The 18205-nt window shown below is 41.9% G+C and overlaps 1 protein-coding gene across 2 annotated transcripts; it reads left to right on the top strand.

The window, feature by feature from the left end:
- The first annotated feature begins 2854 nt into the window (after window positions 1-2854).
- LOC135548381 (rRNA methyltransferase 1, mitochondrial-like) lies at window positions 2855-7980 on the top strand. 2 transcript variants are annotated; one of them, XM_064977923.1, is made up of 6 exons: window positions 2855-3110; window positions 3209-4200; window positions 4301-4394; window positions 6312-6432; window positions 6524-6643; window positions 6775-7980. In XM_064977923.1, the coding sequence occupies exons 1-6, from the start codon at window positions 3105-3107 to the stop codon at window positions 6819-6821; spliced, it is 1380 nt and encodes a 459-aa protein (XP_064833995.1). In that variant the 5' UTR covers window positions 2855-3104; the 3' UTR covers window positions 6822-7980. The 2 variants fall into 2 exon arrangements, with proteins under 2 accessions (XP_064833995.1, XP_064833994.1); XM_064977922.1 differs by having other exon boundaries at window positions 2855-4200.
- The last annotated feature ends 10225 nt before the right edge of the window (window positions 7981-18205 follow it).

Below are 18205 nucleotides of genomic sequence, written 5' to 3'. Positions count from 1 at the left end.
TCTCTACCGCTCCTGCTGTCTCTAGAGAGTTGAAAAACAACAGGTCTGGGACAGGTAGCACGTTCGGTGAACAGGTCAGGGTTCCATAGCCGGAGGAAGAACAGTTGAAACTGGAGCAGCAACACGACCAGGTGAACTGGGGACAGCAAGGAGACAACAGGCCAGGAAGTCCTGAGGCATGGTACTAGGGCTCAGGTCCTCAGAGAGAGAGAGCAAGAGAGTGAGAGCAAGTTGAATTACACAAAGTTCACTTCTCTCCAACAATGCACACTAGTGAATGTTATGGGCATTTGCATGTAGTGTAATTAGACTGCATACTCGAACAGGTTAGTTACCTTGTATACAGTGCATTTGGAAAGTATTCAGACACCTTGACTTATTCCACATTTTGTTGCTTTACAGCCTTATTCTAAAATGGATTCAATATTTTTTTCCTCATCGATCTACACACAATACCCCATAATGGCAAAGTGAAAACAGGTTTTTAGAAATGTTTGCAAATTTATTACAAATAAAAAAACATACCGTTTACATAAGTATTCAAACCCTTTGCTATGAGACTAGAAATTGAGCTCAGGTGCATCCTGTTTCCATTTATCATCCTAAAGATGTTTCTACATCTTAATTGGAGTCCACCTGTGCTTAAATCAATTGATTGGACATGATTTCGAAATGTACACCCCTTTCTATATAAGAACTTGTCCGTAGAGCTCCGAGTCAGGATTGTGTAAGGGCACAGATCTAGGGAAGGGTACCAAAAAATTTCTGCAGCATTGAAGGTCCCCAAGAACACAGTGGCCTCCATCATTCAACCTCTTAGTGCACAGAACCCGCGAAAGGGATCAAAATTGACAACATACGGTGAAGCTGGAGCGCGCCAAATTCAAATGACAAAATTGTAATATTAAACATTAATGAACATACAAGTGTCCTACATCATTTAAAAGCTTAACTTCTTGTTAATCCAACCACGTTGTCAGATTTCAAATTTCAGCGAAAGCATACAATGCGATTATCTGAGGACAGCGCCCCACACTAAAATACTTTTCCAAACGAGCACAGGCTTCACAAAAGTAACAAATAGCGATAAAATGAACCACTTACCTTTGAAGATCTTCCTCTGTTTGCAATCCCAAGGGTTCCAGCTACACAATGAATGATAGTTTTGTTTGATAAAGTCCTTTTTTATATCCCAAAAATGTCAGTTTAGTTGGTGCGCTTGATTCAGTAATCCACTTGTTCAACATGCATACAAACAAATCCAAAAAGTTACCAGTAAAGTTCGTCCAAACATGTCAAACGATGTTTCTAATTAATCCCCAGGTACTCTAAAATCTAAATAAATGATCAAATTTAAGACGGAGAATAGTATGTTCAATAGGGAAGATAAATAACGAAGATAAATAACCTCAGACTGGGGCGAAGACTGGGGCGAAGGTTCACTTTCCAACATGACAACGACCCTAAGCACACAGCCAAGACAACGCAGGAGTGGCTTCAGGACAAGTCTCTGAATGTCCTTAAATGGCCCAGCATGAGCTTGGACTTGAACCTGACCGAACATCTCTGGAGAGACCTGAAATAGCTGTGCAGCAACACCCTCCATCCAACCTGGCAGAGCTTGACAGGATCTGCAGAAGATAATGGGAGAAACTCCCCAAGTACAGGTGTGCCAAATTTGTTTACATCCCTGTTAGTGAGCATTTGTCCTTTCCCAAGATAATCCATTAAACTGACAGGTGTGGCGTATCAAGAAGCTGATTAAACATGATCATTACACAGGTGCACCTTGTGCTGGGAACAATAAAATGCCACACTAAAATGTGGAGTTGTGTGACACAACACAATGCCACAGATGTCTCAAGTTTTGAGGGAGCAGGCAGTTGGCATGCTGACTGCAAGAATGTGAGAAGACTGATTTTCAGGATGTTTCATGGTCTTACAAAAATCATTCAAGCTCTGTCACCTCTCACCATAGATGCGGAAGTGCGACATCGGAAGATTCTGGGGATTAAACTCATCCAATACAAAAAAAACATATCTCTTGTTTAAATTGATGTATTTTTATGGGGATATTTTGTATAGTACTAATTAGATTTCCAGGGTGGGGCGAGGAAATCGTCTCTAGGGGATTTTAATGCAGTCATCTCGGTTTTCATTTGAAACATATTTTTATACATCACTTGTTTGTTCCATTTGCGAAGACATTGGCAACTTTTTATTTCTAGTCAACTTTGTTCTGAAGTTATCAGTGGTCACAGAGAGACAGGTAAACCATGTGATTCAATGCTTAGCGGAGATCTTCTGTGTATAAAGTGGCACGGGATGGCAAAAAAAAGCATCCAATGATGCACTTAACTGTTCTATGAGTGGTCTGGGGCAGCCATCAGACCTGCCTAGTTAAATAAAAAATGTAATTTTAAAATAATAAAAAAAATAGCGTTTAAGTGCAAAGTTAATAACAATGGTTTGGTGTAACAGCTCTGAGGGGGAGGGGGGGGGGGTGCTCGCATAACTTAAAAACGACTCAACAATATGGTTGCACCTGCTCCAACAGCTAAAGGTCTGCCTTTGTCTGTGTGAATGGGTGATCTGGGATCTTGTGAGATATTTTCACCCTCAATCATTAATTTGAAAGGTAAAATAAGATAATTCTGGGAGGCACACTTACCCCCAAAGTATAATAATACAACTGAGAGAAAAAAACTACAATTTTAAAGTCTTATCTGTTTCATGACATAACGTGTAGACATGCAATATCATAGATGAACGTTAGAGGGTAGTGTTGATTATCGTACTTGGTATGTTCACCTTCTGAAGGATGAAAAAAATATATAGTTTACTTCCTGGAGGAGGCGGAGTCTTGAAATCACGCTGTGTAGCACCTGGAGTAATGTAGATGTTGAATGATATTGGTCTGGATTTTTAGAAAAGCATAAACTGAAAATAATTAGCGTAATATGTAGTTTTCATTCAGGCACTATTATATGTTAAAGTTTTGTTTTTACGACGTGGTGTCCAGTCTGCATACGTTTTAACAAGTTGACTAAGTTAGCTACGTTAGCTAGCCTGCCATGCTTTGCCGAAGGACATCTGCGTGACTGATGCTGGTAAGCGCTCGTTTATTGAATTGCCATAATCCAGTTTCCTCAAAGTTGACCATCCAGTCACAGTAACTGTAGAGCCATTTATGTATTTTCATTTTAAGAACATGGGGACTTGGAATTTGGCTTGTCGGTGTTCCAGGATGTTCGTCAACAGTAGACTGTTGAATTTGGTATCGGAGTCAGACATGAGAGTGGGTTGTCACTTTGCATCCTACCATTGCGCTAGTGCTCTCCTCTGGCCTAAGGACAGCAGAGTCAAACCAGCAGAGGGGTGGCGAAGCAGTGCTATAACCAGCTCTGGAATGCGACACAGGCCTGCTGTGTCTGAAGTAGGAAAGTACAAAGCCGAAGGTCAGTCTGAAGACATGAAGGATGACCCAGAGACTCCAGCCTCCAGAAATGTCTGGAGGAAAGAGACCTTAGTATCCCGGGAGAGGAAGCCCAATACAGACAGCAGAGTATCATCTGAGTTCCAGAGAGGTGCCCCAATCAAACGGGAGAGGAAGCCCAATACAGACAGCAGAGTATCATCTGAGTTCCAGAGAGGTGCCCCAATCAAACGGGAGAGGAAAACAAATACAGACAGCAAAATGTCATCTGAGCTCCGGAAGCTCAGCCTGGATGACTTTCCAGAGGAGTGTGAGAGGCTAGTAAAGGACTCCAGAGAAAGACTGTCCAAAGAAGAACACAATAATTATGAGACGTTGTTTGGTGTGTCTCCCTGTCTCCTGGCTCTTACCCAGGGCAGAAGGAATGCTCACAGGTTGTTTGTGAAGGAGGGTGAGGCCTCTCGTAGGGCCTCCGTACGACAGGTGTGTGAGGAGGCCCATAGGCAAGGTGTGCCAATCCAGAGGGTTAGTAAGAATGACCTGAACAAGATGTGCTCAGGAGGGGTTCACCAGGGCTTATGCCTACAGGCCAGTTTTTTGGGTTTCCTCACTGAGGACAAGACCTCCAAGCCCCCCAGGGACAGCAGTCACATCCCCCTCTGGCTAGTCCTAGATAGAGTGCAGGACCCAATGAACCTTGGTGCCATCCTGCGTTCTGCATATTTTCTTGGGGTGGACGGAGTTGCTAGCAGTCTTCGTAACAGGTAGCTAAACCCAATATTCAAGATCTAACTTTGTTTTGTAAGACTAAGAAATAATTTATTGAGTTTATGGCTGTAATATGTGTTGTCTCTTTGCTTCTAGCTGTCCGTTGACACCAGTTGTGAGTAAGGCCAGTTCGGGTGTAATGGAGGTCATGAGCGTGTATGGCTATGACAGCCTCGTAGATATGACGAAGGTACTGTACCTGCCCTAATGCATTTTAGCCTGGCCATGCACTGGTCAGCATGCTTTCAGAATATCACCTATTTTCTGAATGTGTTTTTACTTTTGTCTTTACTGTTTTTACTTTTGTCTTTACTGCCAAAGCAACGGAAACACTTGAGTAAATGAGGGATGAGAGTACAGTGTCTTCAGAAAGTATTCATACCCCTTGACTATTTCCACATTTTGTTGTCACAGCCTGAATTTAAAATTGTCTAAATTGAGCATTTTTGATGTCACTGGCCTACACACAATACCCCATAATGTCAAAGTGGAATTCTGTTATTTAAACCCCTTTTGTTCTGGCAAGTCTAAATTAGTTCAGAAGTAAGAATGTGCTTAACAAATCACATACGTTGCATGGAAGGTCTCTGAGTTGGGCAGTTTTGATGGTGTATCAATACACCCAGTCCCTACAAAGACACAGGTGTCCTTCCTAACTCAGTTGCTGGAGAGGAAGGAAAGTGCTCAGAGATTTCACAATGGTGACTTTAAAAGAGTTTTAATGGCTGTGATAGAAAACTTTGTACTTACTCCACAAGTTACTCCATTATACTAACCTAATTGACTAAGTGAAAAGAAGGAAGCCTGTACAGAATATGCTTCCTGTTTGCAACAATTGCAACAAGGCACTAAAGTAATACTGCTAAAAATATGGCAAAGCAATGAACTTTTTGTCCTGAATACAAAGTGTTTTGTTTGGGGGCAAATATAACTCATTACCACTCTCCATATTGTCAAGCATAGTAGTGGCTGCATAATTGTATGGGTTTGTTTGCAATTTTGAAGGACTGGCGAGTTTTTCAGGAGAAGAAAGAAACGGAATGGAGCTAAGCACAGGCAAAAACCTAGAGGAAAACCTGGTTCAGTCTGCTTTCCACCAGACACTGGGATATGAATTCACCATTCAGAAAGACAATAACCTAATACACAAGACCAAATCTACACTGGAGTTGCTTACCAAGAAGTCAGTGAATGATCCTGAGTGGCCGAGTTACAGTTTTGACTTAAATCTGCTTAAAAATCTATGGCAAGACTTGAAAAATGGTTGTCTAGCAATGATCAGCAACCAATTTGACAGAGCTCATTTTTAAAAGAATCATGGACAAATATTTTACAATCCATGTGTCCAAAGCTCTTAGAGACTTACCCAGAAAGACTGACAGCTGTAAGCGCTGCCAAAGGTGATTCTAACATGTATTAGCTCGGGGGTATGAATACTTACATAAATGATATCTCTGTATTTCATTTTCAATACATTTTCAAAAACATATTTTCACTTTGTCATTATGGGGTATTGTGTGTAGATGGGTGAGGAAAAAACTCAAATGTAATCCATTTTGAATTCAGGTTGTACACAACAAAATGTGGAATAAGTCAAGGGGTATGAATACTTTCTGAAGGCTCTGTATATTGAAAGCAGATGTGATTCCTAAGTTAAACAATTAACAGGGTCATGTATAAAATTGTCCAGTTGCCCATTATTTTGGCTACTGTGGCTAGAAGAGATCTGTGACTTTGAAAGTTGGGTCTCAAATGAGCATAGGGGGTTTAAAGGGTGTGTGTGTGTGTCACCAGAACTCAACCCAATTGAACATTTATGGGAGATTCTGGAGCGGTGTTGAAGAAATTGTTTTCCATCAATAAAACACCAAATTATATTTCGTGGTTGAATGGTGTTGCATCCCTCCAATAGATTCTACAAGTGTCTGAAACTCTATGCCAAGGCCCATTGATACTGTTCTGGATGCTAGTGGTGGCCTAACGCTCTATTGAGACACTATGTTGGTGTTTCCTTTATTTTGGAAGTTACCTGTAAACATCAACTGTTAGGGGGTTGATGCTATTTGATAGTCCTCACTGGCTGATGACCACGGTCTGTTCTGTGCAGGTGAAAGTGGCACAAGGCTGGCAGGTTATTGGCACAGTGGGAGCTGAAGCAGAGAACTCCCATGTTCCTGTCATGAAATGTTCCAAATTCCAGATGACAAAACCTACGCTTCTGCTGATGGGTAAGTGTTTCCTGTGTGTGTCCATGGACCATGTGTGTGTGTTTTATTTGCTTTCGCTTTCCTAACTCCACCCTGCTGTGTCCTCACTCAGGTGGTGAAGGGGAAGGTTTGTCCCGGGAGCTGCGTCTGCAGTGTGAGGTCATGCTCACCATCCCATCCCGCAGAGATCTGCACCCTGGGGTCGAGTCCCTCAATGTCTCTGTGGCTACAGGTAAAGTCCACCGCTAGACTATCTGCATTCATTGTCTCTGAAAAAGAAAAGAGATGGAATACTTTATCTATGCTCTCATTCAGTGTGATTTAACCATCCCTTTTCTTCCCCTCCTCCCTTCTGTTCACCAGGCATCCTGCTGCACTCTCTGTTGTCGTCCCATAGAGGTGGCCATTGATGCCCGACTAAACTACACAACTCAATGTGTTTACTTTGGAGGCCCTCGCTGGGCTTAATGACTGGATTTACTTAATCAATTATCATTCAGGATGTCTGAGAGGCCTGGATGGCTGAGTGATTGTGCTGGGGCAGCTGATGTGCCCTGGCTGTGCTGCTCTGCACTGCTTTGGACCTTCATGCTAGCTACTTTTCTGAATGGTAACATAGTATGAAGTAATGGAAAATAAATAAAACCTTGTCTACTTGCAAAGTTATTGCATTCTTTGCAACTTTCTAATGTTAGCCGCTTGGGTTTTTAAGATTTTTTACATTTTATTTCACCTTTATTTAACCAGGTAGGCTAGTTGAGAACAAGTTCTCATTTTGCACATGTGAATGTTGAATCCATAAAAATACAAATGCTTATGAGAATGTGGTCCCTGACGAAAGAGCTACTGTTGTGCTGTTAGAATGGGTCAGTGGCTTCGGTTCAGCTAAATTGATTGCAAATGCTGGTTTTGAATAGAAAGGGAGGGGGGGAATGGCCACAGGCTCTGGGCTATTGCTTCTGGGGAGGGGCTGTTTAAAATTGATCATGGGAACAAGCGGCTGCTATTGATAAGCAACATTTGCCCTTTTATCACTGTCAGAATTTAACCAGGGGGCTCATTTATAATTAATGTGCACACATGAATTTGTGTGTGTATAGTTGAAACATTATCACACATTTTCAGGATTTATCAGAAGTTTAATTGTTAGGACTTGTTCTTTATTGAGCATATATTTAACAATTGCCTCAGACCATGCTTATGAGTTAGATTTACATATCTGTTTTTGTTACAATCTGAACCTATAATTTCAAGGATTGCATGCTTACATCCATTGAAATATGTTTTTGTGGGAATGTAATTATCTCTACAGTGTAAATACTCTCCTACAACTCAGAACAGTGCAGTGGAAGCTGATGACTCTTTCTATATATAATTCTATATTCATGAATAGCTTTATTATAAGCAGGCTTATTTGTTATTTCCCAGTGTGCTGCAGTGTTTGGCCATACAGAGAGAGCTGAGGAGGGGCTGTGAATTGGCCTGAGGTACTTGGTTACTTATACAAAAATATAAACTTAACATGTCAAGTGTTGGTCCCATGTTTCATGAGCTGAAATAAAAGATCCCAGAAACATTCCATATGTACAAAAAGCTTATTTCTCTCAAATTTGGTGCTCAAAATTGTTCACATCCCTGTTAGTGAGCATTTCTAGTTTGCCAAGATACGCCATCCACCTGACAGGTGTGGCATATCTTTTTAAAATGTTTATGTTACTCACATTTTTTTCACCCCAATTTCACTGTATCGAATTGGTAGTAGTTACAGTCTTGTCTCATTGCTGCAACTCCCGTACGGACTCGGGAGAGGCAAAGGTCGAGAGCCGTGCATCCTCCAAAACACAACCCAACCAAGCCACACTGCCCATCCAACCCGGAAGCCAGCTGCACCAATGTGTCGGAGGAAACACCGTACTCGCAACCTGGTCAGCGTGCACTGCACCCAGCCCGCCACAGGAGTTGCTAGTGCACGATGAGACAAGGATATCCCTGCCGGCCAAACCCTCCTTAACGACACTGGGCCAATTGTACGCTGCCCCATGGGCCTCCCAGGCGCGGCCGGCTGCGACAGCCTGGGCTTGAACCCAGAATCTCTGGTGGCATGGCCTTAGACCACTGCGCCACCCAGAAGACCCAGGTGTGACATATCAAGAAGTTGATTAAACAGCATGATCATTACACTGGTGCGCCTTGTGCTGTGGACAATAAAAGCCCGCTCTAAAATGTGCAGTTTTGTTACAACACAATGCCACAGATGTCTCAAGTTTTGAGGGAGAGTTCAATTGGCAAGCTGTGTGCAGGAATGTCCACCAGAGCTGTTGCCAGAGAATTTAATGTTCAGTTCTCTACCATAATCCGCATCAAACATTGTTTTTGTCGAAATTGGAAGTACGTCCAAGCAGCCTCACAACTGCAGACCACGTGTAACCATGCCAGCCCAGGACCTCCACATCTGGCTTCTTCAGCTGTGGGATTATCTGAGACCAGCCCTCTGGACAGCTGATGAAACAGGAGTATTTCTGTCTGTAATAAATACCTTTTTGTGGGGAATAGCATATTCTGATTGGCTGGCCCTGGCTCCCAAGAGGGTGTGCCTATGCCCTACCAGGCCTACCCATGGCTGCACCCCTGCCCAGTCGTGAAATCGATAGATTAGGATCTAATGAATTCATTTCAATTGACTGATTTCCTTATAAGAACTGTAACTCAGTAAAATATGTGAAATTGTTGCATGTTGCATTCATATTTTTGTTCAGTATAACTATGGAAAACAGGAGGCATTGTCTCTCTTAGCCCTACAGTTTTGATAAGCTCTGCACACCTGTCAACATGCACACTGTCAATTGGTGTTGATTGCTTTCGGCATGTTCAATAGTTATCGATCAAGGGGAAGCAGAGTCCTTTAGCTGACTGCTCGCCGGGAGCTGACACTATTCTTAGGGAAAGTCAAATATCTAAGAGACATCTGGAAGTGGATTTCACTGGCCTATTGCTCTACTAGAGTTGAGATATGATAGCTAATCCACATGCAAATGAAAGTAAACTGTTAACATAACATTTTGTTTGGGTGTGAAGTGAAATGTGATTGGCTGCTGCTATTCCTTCTACTGAGCTCTAAACTTTCTGTTTCCGGGAAGGTTGAGAATAGCTTCCCATGCCATTCCATCTCCCGACTAAGTTTTACGGGCTCCAATTATGCTATTTATTGTGTTTTTTTTGGCGCTGATCGTAACTTTTTCTGTATGTAATGTTTGTGCGATCGTTTCCTATGACCAGAAATTTGGACATCAGAACAGCGATAATCAACCTCGATTTGGATGAAGAGTTTTACTTCAAAAACCTGGCCCCGCAGGACATACTGCTCACCCGGGACCAGGCCCTAATCCCAGACACTTGAAAACCTCACAAAATGTAGTTATATGCATAAACTGTCCCGAAATGTTTTGGATGGGAAGCATGCGGATGCCTTTCATTAAACCTTCCACAAGCTTCGGTCTGGCAGGTGTCTAGACAAACTCAGCCAAGCGAACCGACCGACTGTGCTCGCAGACTCCCTGATAAGACTCCCTTTACGGCAGGGTATCCTAGTGGTTAGAGCGTTGGACTAGTAACCGGAAGGTTGCAAGTTCAAACCCCCGAGCTGACAAGGTACAAATCTGTCGTTCTGCCCCTGAACAGGCAGTTAACCCACTGTTCCTAGGCCATCATTGAAAATATATTTGTTCTTAACTGACTTGCCTAGTTAAATAAAGATTAAATTAAAAGATTTGTGTGTATTAGGCAGTTGTTGTGGAATTATTGGATTAATTGTTAGATATTACTGCATTGTCGGAACTAGAAGCACAAGCATTTCATTACACTCACATTAACATCTGCTAATCATGTGTATGTGACCAATACAATTTGATTTGATTTTGAAGACCTTTGTTTGAAAAATTTGAAAATAGTGTCAAAAGTGCTGTTTGTCCATCTTAAGACACCACAGTCAGTGATACACTTCCTCAAATTAGTCAGAATTAATCGAAGATATTCTCCTAATTCCTGTTCACAAGAAAAAACTCAAATAGGACGTACCAGTGACACCCTCAATCCGTAAGTGGTCCGATGATTCGAAAGCTAAGCTTCAAGACTATTTTGCTAACATAGACTGGAATATGTTTTGGGATTCATCCAGTGGTATTGAGGAGTTTACCACATCAGTCAGCAGCTTCATTATTAATTGGATCTACAATGTCATTCCCACAGTGACCGTACGTACATATCCCAACCAGGAGTCATGAATTACAGGCAACATCCACACTGAGCTAAAGGCTAGAGCTGCCACTTTCAAGGAACAGTACACTAACCCGGATGCTTATAAAAATCCTGCTCCGCCCTCTGACGAACCATGAAACAGACAAAGCATCAATACAGGACTAAGATTGAATCCTACTACACCGGCTCTAATGCTCGTCGGATGTGGCAGGGCTTGCAAACAAAGGGAAACTCAGCCACGAGCTGCCCGATGACACAAGCCTATTAGTTGAGCTAAGTGCCATCTATGCTCACTTCAAGGCAAGCAACACTGAACCATGCGTGAGAGCACCAGCTGTTCCAGATGACTGTGTGATCACGCTCTCCGTAGCCGATGTGAGCAAGGCCTTTAAACAGGTTAACATTCACAAGGCCGCAGGGCCAGATCATTTACCAGGACAGGTACTCAAAGCATGTGCTGACCAGCTGGCAAGTGTCTTCACTGACATTTTCAACCTCTCCCTGACCCAGTCTACCTACATATTTAAAGCAGACCACCATAGTCCCTGTGCCCATGAACACAGCGGTAATCTGTCTAAATGACTATCGACCCTTAGCACTCAGATCTGTAGCCATGATAATCTTTGAAAGGCTGGTCATGGCTCACATCAACAACATCATCCCAGACACCCTTGACACACTCCAACTCACATACTGCCCCAACAGATCCACAGATGACGTAATCTCTATTGCACTCCACACTGCCCTTTCCACTTGGACAGAAGGAACACCTACTTGAGAATGCTGTTCATTGACTACAGCTCAGCGTTCAACACCATAATGCCCTCAAAGGACTGTACACCTCCCTCTGCAACTGGATCCTGGACTTCCTGACAGGCCGTTTCCAGGTGGTGAGGGTAGGCAATAACACCTTCGCAATGCTAACCCTCAATATGGGGGCTCCTCAGGGTTGCGTGCTTAGTCTACTCCTGTACTACTTGTTCACTCATGACTGCACATGACTCCAACACCATCATTTGGCATGGTCTGTTAGAATCTCAAAAAGTTATCCCGCCGCAACATCGAGAGCATCTTGACTGGCTGCATCACAACTTGGTACGGCAACTGCTTGGCATCTGACCGCAAGGCGGTACAGAGGGTAGTACATTTGGCCCAGTACATCACTGGGACCAAGCTCCCTGCCATCCAGGACCTCGAAACCAGGCGGTGTCAGAGGAAGGCCCAAAAATGGTCAAAGACTCAAGCCACCCAAGCCACAGTCTGTTCTCTCTGCTACCGCACGGCAAGCGGTACAAATGCACCAAGTCTGGAACCAACAGGACCCTGAACAGCTTCTACCCCAAAGCCATAAGAATTGTTAACAAGACTGCTAAATAGTTAATTAAATGGCTACCCAGACTACTAACTCACTAACTCTCTTGCACTGACTCCATGCACACATACTGGACTCTACCCACATACTCACACATACTGGACTCTTCCCACATACTCACATATACTGGATTCTTCCCACATACTCACACATACTTACACTGACATATATACACACACACACACACACACACACACACACACACACACACACACACACACACACACACACACACACACACACACACACACACACACACACACACACACACACACACACACACACACACACTTACACATACACTGCCGCGAGTCACTTTACCCCTACCTATATGTACAGTACATAGGTTTCCCAATGACCTCCTATCCGTGTACATCGACTCAGTACTGTCGCTCCCTGTATATAGCCATGTTATTTTCTACTCCCAGTATATAGCCATGTTATTTTCTACTCCTAGTATATAGCCATGTTATTTTCTACTCCCAGTATATAGCCATGTTATTTTCTAATCCCTATTTATAGCCATGTTATTTTCTACTCCCAGTATATAGCCATGTTATTTTCGACTCCCTATTTATAGCCATGTTATTTTCTACTCCCAGTATATAGCCATATTATTTTCGACTCCCTATTTATAGCCATGTTATTTTCTACTCCCTATTTATAGCCATGTTATTTTCTACTCCTAGTATATAGCCAAGTTATTTTCTACTCCCTATTTATAGCCATGTTATTTTCTACTCCCTATTTATAGCCATGTTATTTTCTACTCCCAGTATATAGCCATGTTATTTTCTACTCCCTATTTATAGCCATGTTATTTTCTACTCCCTATTTATAGCCATGTTATTTTCTACTCCCTATTTATAGCCATGTTATTTTCTACTCCCTATTTATAGCCATGTTATTTTCTACTCCCAGTATATAGCCAAGTTATTTTCTACTCCCTATTTATTGCCATGTTATTTTCTACTCCCTATTTATAGCCATGTTATTTTCTACTCCCTAGTTATAGCCATGTTATTTTCTACTCCCTATTTATAGCCATGTTATTTTCTACTCCCTATTTATAGCCATGTTATGTTCTACTCCCTATTTATAGCCATGTTATTTTCTACTCCCTATTTATAGCCAAGTTATTTTCTACTCCCTATTTATAGCCATGTTATTTTCTACTCCCAGTATATAGCCATGTTATTTTCTACTCCCAGTATATAGCCAAGTTATTTTCTACTCCCTATTTATAGCCATGTTATTTTCTACTCCCTGTATATAGCCATGTTATTTTCTACTCCCAGTATATAGCCATGTTATTTTCTACTCCCTGTATATAGCCAAGTTATTTTCTACTCCCAGTATATAGCCATGTTATTTTCTACTCCCTGTATATAGCCATGTTATTTTCTACTCCCAGTATATAGCCATGTTATTTTCTACTCCCTGTATATAGCCAAGTTATTTTCTACTCCCAGTATATAGCCATGTTATTTTCTACTCCCTGTATATAGCCAAGTTATTTTCTACTCCCAGTATATAGCCATGTTATTTTCTACTCCCTGTATATAGCCAAGTTATTTTCTACTCCCTATTTATAGCCATGTTATTTTCTTCTCCCTATTTATAGCCATGTTATTTTCTACTCCCTATTTATAGCCATGTTATTTTCTACTCCCTAGTTATAGCCATGTTATTTTCTACTCCCTATTTATTGCCATGTTATTTTCTACTCCCTATTTATAGACATGTTATTTTCTACTCCCTATTTATAGCCATGTTATTTTCTACTCCCTAGTTATAGCCATGTTATTTTCTACTCCCTATTTATAGACATGTTATTTCTACTCCCTATTTATAGCCATGTTATTTTCTACTCCCTATTTATAGCCATGTTATTTTCTACTCCCTAGTTATAGCCATGTTATTTTCTACTCCCAGTATATAGCCATGTTATTTTCTACTCCCAGTATATAGCCATGTTATTTTCTACTCCCTATTTATAGCCATGTTATTTTCTACTCCCTATTTATAGCCATGTTATTTTCTACTCCCTATTTATAGCCATGTTATTTTCTACTCCCAGTATATAGGCATGTTATTTTCTACTCCCAGTATATAGCCATGTTATTTTCTACTCCCTATTTATAGCCATGTTATTTTCTACTCCCTATTTATAGCCATGTTATTTTCTACTCCTAGTATATAGCCAAGTTATTTTCTACTCCCTATTTATAGCCATGTTATTTTCTACTCCCTATTTATAGCCATGTTATTTTCTACTCCCAGTATATAGCCATGTTATTTTCTACTCCCTATTTATAGCCATGTATTTTCTACTCCCTATTTATAGCCATGTTATTTTCTACTCCCTATTTATAGCCATGTTATTTTCTACTCCCTATTTATAGCCATGTTATTTTCTACTCCCAGTATATAGCCATGTTATTTTCTACTCCCTATTTATAGCCATGATTTTTTCTACTCCCTATTTATAGCCATGTTATTTTCCACTCCCTAGTTATAGCCATGTTATTTTCTACTCCCAGTATATAGCCATGTTATTTTCTACTCCCTATTTATAGCCATGTTATTTTCTACTCCCAGTATATAGCCAAGTTATTTTCTACTCCCAGTATATAGCCAAGTTATTTTCTACTCCCTATTTATAGCCAAGTTATTTTCTACTCCCTATTTATAGCCATGTTATTTTCTACTCCCAGTATATAGCCATGTTATTTTCTACTCCCAGTATATAGCCAAGTTATTTTCTACTCCCTATTTATAGCCATGTTATTTTCTACTCCCTGTATATAGCCATGTTATTTTCTACTCCCAGTATATAGCCATGTTATTTTCTACTCCCTGTATATAGCCATGTTATTTTCTACTCCCAGTATATAGCCATGTTATTTTCTACTCCCTGTATATAGCCAAGTTATTTTCTACTCCCAGTATATAGCCATGTTATTTTCTACTCCCTGTATATAGCCAAGTTATTTTCTACTCCCAGTATATAGCCATGTTATTTTCTACTCCCAGTATATAGCCAAGTTATTTTCTACTCCCAGTATATAGCCAATTTATCTTCTACTCCCAGTATAAAGCCATGTTATTTTCTACTCCCAGTATATAGCCAAGTTATTTTCTACTCCCAGTATAAAGCCATGTTATTTTCTACTCCCAGTATAAAGCCAAGTTATTTTCTACTCCCTATTTATAGCCATGTTATTTTTACTCATTATTTTCTCTTTATTCACTGTGTCACTATTTCTATTTCTGCATTGGTGGAAAAGCACCTGTCAGTAAGCATTTCACTGTTAGTCTACACCTGTTGTCTACGAAGCATGTGATAAATACAATTTGATATGAGACCAGGCCTTTGTGTTTTAGTTGGATGTTGATAAGGTGTTCTGAGCATAGTATGAGCTTAACATCTGGCACTGATGATGTATGTGTTATATTGTATAGCACACATGTGATCAGGTCATTAAAACAAAGACACTAATACTGTAAGGAGATCATTCTAAAGAGTTTGAACTGTCTTATGTCCTAATATGCTTTGTGCCTGTCTGCGGTCCTGTTCTGATATGAGATGTGCATTGTCTAGGTGGGTTGCTCTGGGGACACTCGGGGAGCGGTCACCTGCTGTTTTTGTCTGAGCTTGCATTCTGATGCAGAGGCACCAAGCAGCTCTACTTATTAAAATGTCAATTCCCTATGGACTCAGTGGGATCAGACAGGAGGAGGAGAGAGGGGATCTGCTCAAGGGTTTCGGGGATGTGTCAGCTTGTCCTCTTCACTTCCCATGTTAATTACAGACAGACAGGCCCATATGTCTGCTGCCATCGACCTGGAGGAGATGTGTGGAGCGCAAAAAAGCAATTAGAAGAAAATCTACCTGCTGCTGATTTCTAACTGCAGTTTCTCAGAATGACCCTGATCTTTTAAGATGTGACTGGTCACTTGTTGACTTGGATGTTTATGAAGGAATTTGAAGGCCCATGTCGTGGCCATGGCAGTTGTAATGAACAGTGATGCATGTTTTCACAGGCTATTCGGTCAATTATTTTACTTACCACACACCTGCTGGGCACATGCTCATCATGTTCTGAAGAAGAATGGGTGATCACACAATCAAATAGGGGGAGTTTGTTGTGGATTTTTGGTTTTTATAGCTTTTTGAAACAATGGGTCAAATATCATCATTACAACTTCTCTCTTTGCACTTGTCAACAACTACTGTTATTATTTCTGATTGGCAATAACACAAGGACTCTTATAAAGGCACTGAAGCTCTCTGAGCTGCAATTGCGCACAACAACATTTGTACAAGAACAGCAGTGGAGGGCATACTATTGTTTATTTCCAAATCTAGGCACACCATTTTTTCATCCTCAACAACATGGACCTTTGAGCCACAGCAATTTGAGGTGGAATGAAATGGTCAGTGGTCACAAAACGATTTTGTTCTCTAATGGCCCTGCATTTATAATAATCTTACTCTGAAATTACTCCTGGAAGATGAGCTCTGTGGATTGAAAGGAGCACTTCACCAATGCAGTAGTGTTGGTCGGAAATGTGATTCATCCATCTGTTGATCTTACAAAGTTGGTGACATTTAAGCATTGATACAAACATAGTTATGGATTTAGCACAGAATAACAGGTGTAGGACTAAGCCCTTTATAATGAACTGGTGTGTTGTGTTCCACTGAGTATAGAGTGACGGTAGCAGGATGGGACTGTAATTACTGTAGGGTCCTCCAGCTCACGGTTGAGCATGGGTTGCTCTACACTACACTCAGTCTCACTGCTGCCTCCCCTCTCATCATGACGGACCCCTAAGTGGCCCTGCTTGCTGCTGTTTGATTACATTCACAGGGTTGGTTGGCTACGCCATGTTCTCCAGTTGAGAGATGGACATCACTCTCAAGGTTGAGCATTTGGTTGGTTTTTAGTGTAACCTAAGTTGCAGTCCCATGGACGATGAAGCTGATATGAAAATGTAGAGGTAGCCGAGTGAAGGCCAGTGCAGTCCCATGGACGATGAAGCTGATATGAAAATGTAGAGGTAGCCGAGGGAAGGCCAGTGCAGTCCCATGGACGATGAAGCTGATATGAAAATGTAGAGGTAGCCGGAGGGAAGGCCAGTGCAGTCCCATGGACGATGAAGCTGATATGAAAATGTAGAGGTAGCCGAGGGAAGGCCAGTGCAGTCCCATGGACGATGAAGCTGATATGAAAATGTAGAGGTAGCCGAGGGAAGGCCAGTGCAGTCCCATGGACGATGAAGCTGATATGAAAATGTAGAGGTAGCCGAGGGAAGGCCAGTGCAGTCCCATGGACGATGAAGCTGATATGAAAATGTAGAGGTAGCCGAGGGAAGGCCAGTGCAGTCCCATGGACGATGAAGCTGATATGAAAATGTAGAGGTAGCCGGAGGGAAGGCCAGTGCAGTCCCATGGACGATGAAGCTGATATGAAAATGTAGAGGTAGCCGGAGGGAAGGCCAGTGCAGTCCCATGGACGATGAAGCTGATATGAAAATGTAGAGGTAGCCGGAGGGAAGGCCAGTGCAGTCCCATGGACGATGAAGCTGATATGAAAATGTAGAGGTAGCCGGAGGGAAGGCCAGTGCAGTCCCATGGACGATGAAGCTGATATGAAAATGTAGAGGTAGCCGGAGGGAAGGCCAGTGCAGTCCCATGGACGATGAAGCTGATATGAAAATGTAGAGGTAGCCGGAGGGAAGGCCAGTGCAGTCCCATGGACGATGAAGCTGATATGAAAATGTAGAGGTAGCCGGAGGGAAGGCCAGTGCAGTCCCATGGACGATGAAGCTGATATGAAAATGTAGAGGTAGCCGGAGGGAAGGCCAGTGCAGTCCCATGGACGATGAAGCTGATATGAAAATGTAGAGGTAGCCGGAGGGAAGGCCAGTGCAGTCCCATGGACGATGAAGCTGATATGAAAATGTAAATGCAGGTTTGAGCTTTCTTCCTGCTTCTTGTTTCAGTTGTTAGTGGGGCTCCTGTTGTCTTGGCAGTCAACAGCAGTGCACCTGGCTCTGCATTTCAATTGAGAACCCCTCAATAGGAAGTGCATGGACACACATGGAGCCCTGGCCTCTGTGACACAGCTATGTCTCACTACGGCCAACAGAGATACAAAT

This window comes from Oncorhynchus masou, chromosome 11 (assembly GCF_036934945.1).
Source record: "Oncorhynchus masou masou isolate Uvic2021 chromosome 11, UVic_Omas_1.1, whole genome shotgun sequence".
Classification (NCBI taxonomy): Eukaryota; Metazoa; Chordata; class Actinopteri; order Salmoniformes; family Salmonidae; genus Oncorhynchus; species Oncorhynchus masou.
Note: the sequence above shows the minus strand (reverse complement) of the source record. Positions and strands in the feature narration are given on the sequence as shown.

Excerpts from the sequence above, each read along its gene's own strand:
- LOC135548381 (XM_064977922.1), top strand. The coding sequence starts at position 3,191 with ATGTATTTTCATTTTAAGAACATGGGGACTTGGAATTTGGCTTGTCGG. Across the intron at positions 4,201-4,300 it reads GCTAGCAGTCTTCGTAACAG|CTGTCCGTTGACACCAGTTG; the intron begins GTAGCTAAACCC and ends CTTTGCTTCTAG. Across the intron at positions 4,395-6,311 it reads GCCTCGTAGATATGACGAAG|GTGAAAGTGGCACAAGGCTG; the intron begins GTACTGTACCTG and ends TGTTCTGTGCAG.